The sequence below is a fragment of the Neopsephotus bourkii genome, unplaced genomic scaffold, assembly GCF_033783945.1.
Source record: "Neopsephotus bourkii isolate Nb327-2 ecotype Australia unplaced genomic scaffold, CSIRO-AGI_Nbou_v1 NB_168, whole genome shotgun sequence".
NCBI classification, from domain to species: Eukaryota; Metazoa; Chordata; class Aves; order Psittaciformes; family Psittacidae; genus Neopsephotus; species Neopsephotus bourkii.
Window position 1 is genome coordinate 16,015,498 of NW_026900684.1, and position 9,906 is coordinate 16,025,403.

At 40.3% G+C, this 9,906-nt stretch overlaps 1 protein-coding gene across 1 annotated transcript; it reads left to right on the plus strand.

The window, feature by feature from the left end:
• The first annotated feature begins 538 nt into the window (after positions 1–538).
• Positions 539–9,845, plus strand: CTSO (cathepsin O). Its single transcript, XM_061373759.1, has 8 exons — positions 539–920; positions 1,682–1,787; positions 2,783–2,916; positions 3,757–3,924; positions 4,191–4,312; positions 5,516–5,679; positions 6,137–6,229; positions 7,977–9,845. Exons 1-8 carry the CDS (start codon positions 720–722, stop codon positions 8,009–8,011), a joined length of 1,023 nt encoding a protein of 340 aa, XP_061229743.1. The 5' UTR covers positions 539–719; the 3' UTR covers positions 8,012–9,845.
• Positions 9,846–9,906: the final 61 nt, after the last annotated feature.

The window sequence follows — 9,906 nt, forward strand, 5'->3', positions numbered from 1 at the left end:
CACAGAGGTTTCTCTCGAGCATTTTCTTCTGGCACAACCTAACTGGACACCAGAGGCTGGGGACACTGGCAAGTGCAGCACAGGGTAGATCTCTCCCCACCAATGCCCTCCCTTGCTGAAGCCTACAGGCTGCACTTCTACTGCCCCAAAGGAGCAACTACACCTTCGCCTTCCTATTGGCAGCCAAGTTTGCAGGTACCAACTACCTTTCCTTCCAGCAAAGATCTAGCATTAGGTTTCCCCTTAGTAGCTAACTGAACGGTCAGCACCTCTTCTCCCCTCCTTTGCAGCCCTGTGAGACTCGCATCTCTCACATGTAAAGCACTGCGTTAAAGTCAGGCTTTTTCCAGGTGTTGCCCAATACCCCAAAACACAGCAAAACCTCCGACAGAAGCAGGATACCCGAGTACGGCAAGGGCCGTGCTCCCAGCGCTTGAGGGCGGCGATCATTGACGGGGCTTGAGAGCCCCGCCCCGGTCCGCCCCGCGACAGCCGCAGCCCCGCTGGCTGCTTGTGCCAGGCCCACTGTAGGAAGAAGTGGGGGCTGCCTCCGGGTCCTTAAAGGTTTCAGCTCATTTCCACCCCCAAAACAGCCCGGCCTACAAGCTCTGTGGGGTGGAGGTGCGACCCCCAAGCCCCTCCCCGCCATGACATGGCGGCTGGGGGAGGGCCCGCAGACAGGGACCCGGTAGGGAGCTGGCCCCGCTGGCCGGCGCAGCATGGCGCGACTTGTCGCTGAGCCCGGCCGGTCAATGAGGGTGCGGGCGCTGGTGATTCTCTGCTGCCTGCTGCAGCTGGGCAGCGCCGCTCTCCTGGCGCCCGCGGGCACCTGGCTGGGGGAGCAGGGCGGCGGTGCTGCGCGCCGCTCGCCGTGGGACGGAGACGGCCGGGAGGAAGAAGTGGCGGCGGCGGCCCTGCGGGTATGTGTCCGTGCCCGCACTTATACTGGCTGCGGGCTCCGCCGGAGAGGGAGGGCTGCCGAGGTGCCGCTTTAACCAGAGAGTGGGACGTGGAGGAGGGTGGCACGGCTGGAGCGCTCAGCCTGGCGTACCGACACCTGCTCCGGTGTCCTCTGCTGTCTCGTTCCTCTCGGCTTCCCCCCAAGCTGCAGGCGCTGGGATTCCGCCGCTTTTCTCCCCTTCCCCGGTTCTGGCGCCAGGTGTCACCCTCGCACCGAGGAGGTGGCTGTCCGATTGTCTTTCGTAGATCAAAACCATGTTTTTCGCAGATCTAGGATTCCTGGTAATTTAAAGGTTAGGTTTTTAGGCCATTATACTGTTCCTTTCTGTCGTAAGGACATGAAGCAAAACAGGGTTAACTCTTATCATTTTTACATCTCTGAACCACAACGTTTGTTTTGCTGTCAAAGGGCATCAGATGGCTTTCACAAAATTTGTACTCAGCTTGTCTGTTTTGTCTGTCTTGTATCAAATTTTTACCCTCTGTGCACTTAAAAAGGCTTTTCTGCTATCTCTCTTGGAGTTCAAATTAAGTCTAATGGCTTTCATGTCGAGTTGCTGGGAATCCACAATGAATCTGAGGTGAACCTGAAGTGAAGAGCTGCCTTTTTACCTGAGTTCATGTTTACCGTTGCTAACCTGTTTTTTTTTCTGTCTCTGACGGTTCTGTCACTACTGCTATCTTAATAATGCCCACAAGACATTTATTTTTTTTCCTTCAGGAAAGTGCTAAAAGAATTAGCTTACTGAACTCGGCATCAAAAGATAACACAACCGCTTTCTATGGAATAAACCAGTTTTCTCACCTGTTTCCTGAGGAGTTCAAAGGTACATTTCCCGATTGCTGCTAATGCCTTTTCTGTTATTTTTCTTATTCTTTCCCAGAACCTTGTGTCTTTCATATTTACAGATTCTTCCAGTGCTGGTAGTCAGCTAGTTTACAATGTCTGATACCAAACTGTAAGTACTTCTGAAGAATACAGTGATCCTCTTCATGTTTCACTAGTTTTGCAAGGTTGAATTGCCCAGAGCCTGAATATGATTTAGTCTATAGGCTGTCCTTTCTTCCCACTAGGCCTTAAAGCTTTCTTTGATTGCAGCAGTTTTAAAATTGGAACATACACAAGGTTCATAAGTTCCTATTTCCTACCCTGAAACAACATTGATTATAATCCAGACAATGCTTGGAAGTCCATAGCTGTACAATGATATCTGTGACTTTCAGGAGCAATGACACATTTGATTATTGATTATTTTTAAGGGTTTTTTTTACTAAGAAAATTTGTCTGATACATAACCTAATCTTCCCTTCTTGCTGTTCATGTCAGCCGCTATATGTTCTACTCATCAGGGAATTTCACACCTTCTTTAATCTTTCATAATTACGGATTATTTTTTTTTTAAGTTAAAAGCCAGCAATCTACATGTGTTTCAGAATCTTTACATTATTTTCCTCTTATTTTTCCCCTTCTACCTGGCTAAAATAAAGTAATATGTTCCCAGTAACTGTTGTGAAAATTATCAAACAAAACTTGGTTTATGGATTGATTATTGATCAGCTTCAGTAGATCTTCACACTTTCTACCCACATTCCCTACATGGAATATTTCTGTTCTTTCCAGAACTAAAGGATTATTCACATTCATTCTTCAATTAAATGAGTATTTTAAAATCCATGAATTTTCTATGGATTTGAAATGAGTCGTAGTCTCACAATTGTAGCTACAGATCAAAGTTACTTCTATGCTTGTAGTAAAACATTGTTTGTGGTTGTTATTTTTTTTTTGTTAGTAAATTTATAGATGTTTGTATTCTGTGTTTAGCTATTTATTTAAGAAGCATACCTCACAAACTTCCCAGATACATAAAAGTGCCAAAGAGAAAGGAAAAGCCTTTGCCAAAGAAGTTTGACTGGAGGGACAAGAAAGTCATTGCAGAAGTGAGAAATCAGCAAACAGTAAGTCCTGGTGTTTTCTTTTCCTGGTTCTCAAGCACTGCTCAGAGACAGCTCCAGCAGGTACGTGATAGAGCACAGTGAAGGCTTTGAAAGGGACCAGCACTGCCTCAAGACTCCCTGGAGAGCTGGCACAAGTATGATTGGTTGAACAAAGTCACGTGGCATTTTATGCAAAGTGGGATTAGATTTAAAGAGGTGTAAAAGTTGTGCATTTTTTAAATTGTGCAATTACAAACTGTAAAACATCTTTTAATCTGTTTAAATAAATCTGCAAGTCTTCTGCAACATGTTTTTTTGTATTTTTCTGAAGAGACTGAGGTAAGTTCAGCACCTGACCTCATTCCTCCGTTTTACCTGGATATGGAGATAGACCCTCTGCTGTTGTTTTCTCACATGAATGAATGCCGTCAACTAGTCTATACCCATATCTTTACCATTGAACACCTCAGGGGATGATAGGAAAATAACCAGACCCTGCATGATTACAGTTAATCCCAGTGTGGTTATGGTCACTGGTAAGAAACAAACAAGCTGTTATATCCAGTGTCTTTTCTTTCTGCGCTTTACACGGTGTAACCTGACCTTAACTAGGAATAAATTCTGCTTTCTGTTTTGAATGCCACAGTTTAAATAGCCTACAACTGTAGTTTAGATTCTGTTACTGTCTAAGGAATTTTTCTGTTCTGTTTAATTTCAGTTTATTGTTTCTTAAACTATAATCTAATATATTTCTATAACATTCTTCAGACTGCAGAAAGTTGTAGACTGTCTCCTTGAATGCATTCTTTTAGAAACCACTAACCTTTTCTTTCTCTCCTGTTTCCCTTCTATTTATGCCAGTGTGGAGGCTGCTGGGCTTTCAGCGTGGTGGGTGGTATAGAGTCTGCCTACGCAATTAAAGGAAATAACCTGGAAGAACTCAGCGTACAGCAGGTTATTGACTGTTCATACAATAATTACGGCTGCAGCGGGGGATCCACTATTAGTGCTTTGAACTGGCTGAACCAGGTTTGAAACTCCTTATAAATCTCAAACCCTTCCTTAGCTTCCATATTAACATTCTTTTTAGTGGGAAAAAGTTATGGGGAAGATGGAGCATACAATTAAACTGATTTTTTTTAATGTGTGTGTGTATATGTATGTATATATGCATATACATACATGTGCATATATATTCTTGCTTATTTAATCTGGAACCAAAAGAGACTTTGTTCAAGCAGAATGGAAACTAGATTGGAATTTTATGGTCTATATATTACTTTTTCTTCTTGCAGACAAAAGTAAAACTCGTGAGAGATTCAGAATACACTTTTAAAGCTCAGACAGGACTGTGCCATTATTTTGGTCACTCAGATTTTGGAGTTTCAATAGCAGGATTTGCTGCATATGACTTCAGGTAGCTACTATTGATTCTTCTTATTTGCTGTACTTTCCCTTCTGCTTTCAGTAACTGTGGAGTAAGCGAGAGCCAATAGTGCATTGACCTGCCAAAGGTTATGAGGTTGATTGCATCAGTTCTGTAGCTGTGTAGTGGATAAGAATTAATACGTAACATTTTTGAGAGTTAAGGCTTATGCGATGAATCCACTCAACCTTGCCATCACTAGTCCTGCTCAAATTATAAAGCTATGTCTGTGTCTTGAAATTACGTCTTTTAAATTGGCTGTGTTTAAACTGGAACACTGAGTTAGTTTCAATTTTTAATATATGGTAAGTGAATGTTACACTGCTTAAGTATCAGCAACAGTAAATCCTACCAATAGTAGTTGGAATTTGTTGAAAAAAAAATTAGGAAATACTCAGTTACTTAAGTATTCATCCATTTGCACAGCCACCCTCATCCTTCTCCAGTCCATGACTTTATGAACTGTATTGTCAGCTGAATTTTGTAAAGACAACTGGTAGCTTTTTAGGTTTCTGTATTAAGAAAGTTTGTTTCTAATCTTTATCAGTACAATACAGCTGCATATTGAATTTAAAGACAATAAATTCAGTTTTGACTAGGAATTGAATTGCTGCCACATATGAGTAAGTAAAATTTATTATAGCTTCGCCAGTCTGTATTTGCCAAATTTAGTTATTGCACGTATCACCCAGTGATAAAGGTTTCCCGTTCCAGTACATTACATAAGTAAAACTGTATGAGAATGTCTGAAAGTAATAATGTCCTGTGTTTTGATGTGTTTGAGATACATATTTGAGTCTATTATTATGTGTGATAGAAGAGGTACTTCTGTATGTTTGAAAAACTAATGGGAAATAATAATATAGATGAATATTTTGTCCAGAGCTGGGTTTAGTTGAGAAGAGTGGTAGCTGAAAGTTACATAGTGCCCACCGACTTGACCCAGGAACCTGCTGCTATTTAATAGCATTATCTCCTTCTATCTGCACCTTTCCCGTAGTCAGTGTGCCCTATATTTGTATTATTGTATTCTATGAAATACATAATTACTGATTTGTTATGCGCTGCATAGAACTCACAGGAAACAGTTTAATTTTTTTTACTTTTAAATCATACTTAACAAGCAGATTACCACCTCTCAGATTGCTTTAGTGTGCTAATGTAAGTAACTTGGCATTATCGCTTCTTTCACAGCAATCAAGAAGAAGAAATGATGAGGATGCTTGTGAACTGGGGCCCTTTGGCAGTAACAGTAGATGCAGTTAGCTGGCAGGATTATCTTGGTGGGATCATACAATATCACTGCTCCAGTGGAAGAGCAAATCATGCTGTTCTTATCACTGGTTTTGACAGAACAGGTGCGTTGCCATCAACTGAAATTCAACTCAGTAGGTTTTGTGGTTTTTTCTCTTATTTGCAACTTGCCTCCTGCAGGGTAAGTGATTGAAATCCAGAACTGGGTGTTCTGCTGGGAGCTGTTGGCTTGGTGTTACATCAGTTATGGAAATGCAGCCTGATCCCAGGAGAAAAACTTCCTGTCTGTGCTCCATTACTTCTGTGGGATTTCATGTCCTTGTAAAGTCAGTAAAACAGTTGTATGTGTCTTTACGCCAGCAGAGGATATAACCAGTCTGTTCAACACTGGCATATTAGCTCTGTCCTCCATGTGAACCACATTAGGTTTTCTGTACTGTATCATGAAACCATCAGAAACGATGAGATATTAAAATGGTAATTAATTCTGTAGAATGTTAGAAGTTTTTTATGCTTCCCAAATCTCATGTTATCTCTTGTTTATGAAAATATCTCTTCCAGGTAGTGTCCCTTACTGGATTGTACAGAACTCTTGGGGGCCCACATGGGGAATAGATGGCTATGTTCGTGTTAAGATAGGCAGCAATGTCTGTGGTAAGTCTGACAAAAAATAATTAGTGGTAAAGGCCACCTGCTGGGATATGTTTTTTTCTGTGTAAGCAAAGCAATATAATGGGATCCTCGGAGAGCAAATGCAAGTCATTGCTACGTTTTAGAAAAGGTTAGATGAATTCAGATGGAAAAATAAATGAAGCAGTTGCTAGTTCAACCAAGCCATCTACCTGAGTGATTGAAAAACACCATGGAAGGGTAATGCTATATAAGGCATAAAGTTCTATTGTACCTTACCATGTAATGTATACATTACAATGGATACATTACATAACATATACATTACAAGGCAAAGTATACAGTTATGTGTCACTGTTCTAGATTAATGCCATCACTACACTCAGTGTAGATAAATCAGTTGCTGCCCATGTCTGGTGGATGGAATTGTCTCTAGACTCAGTTTAGCAAACAAGTATGGAAGGTGGATCTGCCAGTACTTGGGAGTTGTGTACCCTGCTTGTGGCTTTTCTTGTTAAGATAGAGATACATGCTCTCAGTGCTACTTCCATCTCCTAGCTCTTACTGTTTGCATGTGGCATTTCCTGGTGCTTGAGGGGGGTTTTATCATGTTAAATATCCAGTTTCTTCTGAATTGCTGAGTAACTGCTGAAGGTAAGGCAGGTGGAGCTCCTGTTTACCGCAAAGACTGCTGAGCCAAATTGCTAGGATTGGACTATTAGTAAGTGTTGTGTATCCATTGATTCTTATTTTTTTTTTTCTTCTGTTAGATAAATGCTGGAGGTCTTCTGTTGGCTTTCATTTCCATGCATGTTTCACAGTAGCTCTCAGTCATTGTAAAAGGTGTTAAGAGGATGCAAATTATCTGCAAATAAGAACAGATGGTCTTCAGTTTGCCTACACCCAGTAAAGATCAGGACAATGTATCCCATCAGAGCTTTTCTATGTTGCTGAAACTTGTGTGCTTGTATAAACAATTTGGAAAGAGAAACTTAGAAGTAGTGGTAATTAAAGCAAGTGAATTGTAGGGCTGGTCAGGAAGAACAGATGTATTGTTTTCAAATTCTGTTCTCTCAAAAAGCAAGATCTTTCATGTTTTCTGTAGTGTCCCACACAAGAACAATCCAGCAAAAGCCAGCAGTTGCTTTCTTCCCCCCACACAGGATGTTTTCTGGTTTAGAGGTGCTCTGACACAACTTCTGAGGGTACAAGGGCTATCAACCTTTGCTACCTGTCACAGGCTGTAGTCAGACTTTGCTTTTAGTGCCTGGAAGGAGTACAGCAATACAAAAAGAACTGAGCATAAAAAAAAAACCTGGTTTGTTCTGTGTTTGTATGGGTCTGAGTGTTCAAAAGTGTGTCTAGTAATGGAATTTGTGATCTCTATTCTCTTGGTGAGCTTTCAAAGCTGCACAGCTTCATATTGTCTATACATTGCTAATGCATATGATTGAAAGGGAAGAGGATATCAAGGCTTAGGTTGCTTATCAGCACCCAAATTGGACCAATGCTGAATCCTTAGAAAGGATCTAAAGTTTTGACTGGGAAAGCAGAGGAAGGAGGAAAGTAGACCACAACTATAAACAGTGTCAGGCAAGGAAGAAATAAAAAGGTTGCAGCTGGTTTCCTGCCTTCTCTTGCCCCTCAGGAGTTCACCTGGTGTCCTGGTGCATAGAGAGGGTATTATATAAATATGAATTCTGGTAACTTCTTTCTGGCAAGTCTCCACTTTCAATATTTATTTAAAAATAATATTTTGTTTCATTTGTAGGTATAGCAGATACAGTTTCAGCAGTATTTGTTTGACACTTACTGGCCAAAGACCCCAAGAATCATTTGGACATACACTGTACATGAAGGTTTACTTCAAAACAACACTTTCTAAAATAAGAAATCTCTGTAAGGGCAACTCCTCCTTTTAAGCAATACAGGAATGGGTTGGCTGGAGTTTTTAAAAATGTTTTTATTTGGAATGTGGTGTATGTCGAATCTCTCGTGGAATAAGAAGACTTGGAATCATCTGCAGAGTATACAGAAAGAAGTTACAATGATGGACTGAAAATGCGAGTGTGATCTCTATCCAGGTGTTGAATATTACTCCATAAAAAAATCTTACAGGAAAGAAGTGATGATGAATGATGAGGAATTTGGATCAAATAGTCAATATTATGACAAGGTATAATTGAAATGCTTAGAATATAAGAACTACCATGATCAGGTCTGCTTTTATTGTGCAGGGAAGAAAGTCAGAAGAATATATTCTGTTTGATACTTGGCTTTTCTAGCACCTCTGACAGACACATACATTTTGTCTTCCTCCTTTTTGTGATATCTTACTCTTCCTCTGAAGTTGGAAGAATACAGGAGGGTAACAGATACTCAGCCTTGTTGCCTGAGCATCCAGTGTCTCTGAAATGCTGCAGTTCTTCATGTTCAGTCTTCAGACCTTTGTTGGGTAAAACTTCAATGCTCTTCAGAGCAGGGAATGTGTTTTGGAAAGTGCCTAGAATATCAGTCTTCTGCATTCATTTGTTAGATGGATAGAAAAGTAATAAGTAAGTGTATTTAGACAAAGAGAGGCAGTTCTAGTGGTTTAACATCCTATGTCCTGGCAGGTTGTATGTGTTTGCACTTTCTGTGCTTTGAGAGCTGTATCAGTTTCATGCCTTTTTTTCTTCTCTACATCATGAGTTACAGTGAAGCCAACTGCAAAGTACAAATTAAAAAATGTGCTTGCAGAAAAAATTCTGAGGGTGGGGTTTGTTAATACACCTTTAGAAAGTCAGTAATTACAGGATACTCCAAATAAAGTGGGGTTTAGATTTCCCTGCATTAATTAATCGAATTCATAGATGGGAATTGCTGGCAATCAGAAAAGAGATGCCAGGTTTGCTGGCCATAACTAGATTTCACAATCAAAAATGTAACCCTAAAATGCTCTGAACCTTTCATCTATTTTGTGATGTGTATATTTTGTGAAGCACCACTGTGAAAAATACTGACGCAATTCTGTAGTTTTTACATCCAATTACTGTACCATGTTACTAGATCAGTGTATTTATAATCTTATGACAAACGCAATGAGCATTCGTAATTTTCTGTTGTAAGAATTGCCATTTTAGTCATCTACTTCTAAGTGTTAATATTTTAACAGTTTACAAACAACAAATAGTACACTTAACTTCCATAACTGGAAAACAATAGCCAAAGTTCCCAGTTGGCATTGATAAGAGTGATGCTGTTATAGTAGTATCAGACACAGATTATTCCACTAGTGTTTGTGAAGTGTGTAAGTACCTAAGGCACAGAGCAACTCAGCAGAAGTTAGGCTAAAGTGTATGTATATTTCCAAGGGAAGTGATTAAGAAGAGGAGCCTCCGTCCAACACAAAGACTACACAGTTTTATCAATATTCTATTGCCAATTTGCCTTGATTTTATTATGTATCAATTTTATCCTTACTTCAGTGATATTTGAATAAAACCCACTTTAAATGGCTATCATACTGTTTTATGAACTTTACTCTTGATTTAGAAGAAGCATTAGCAGAAGGTGAGCTTTAATACCACTGTATCTGAAATGCAAAGTAAGTGTATCTGCTACTCTTAGTGTTTCTACATTCACTTGTAGCAGATAGGAACATGATATTCAAGGCCCGCCTGGACAAGTTCCTGTATGATGTACTCTTAGGTTACCCTGCT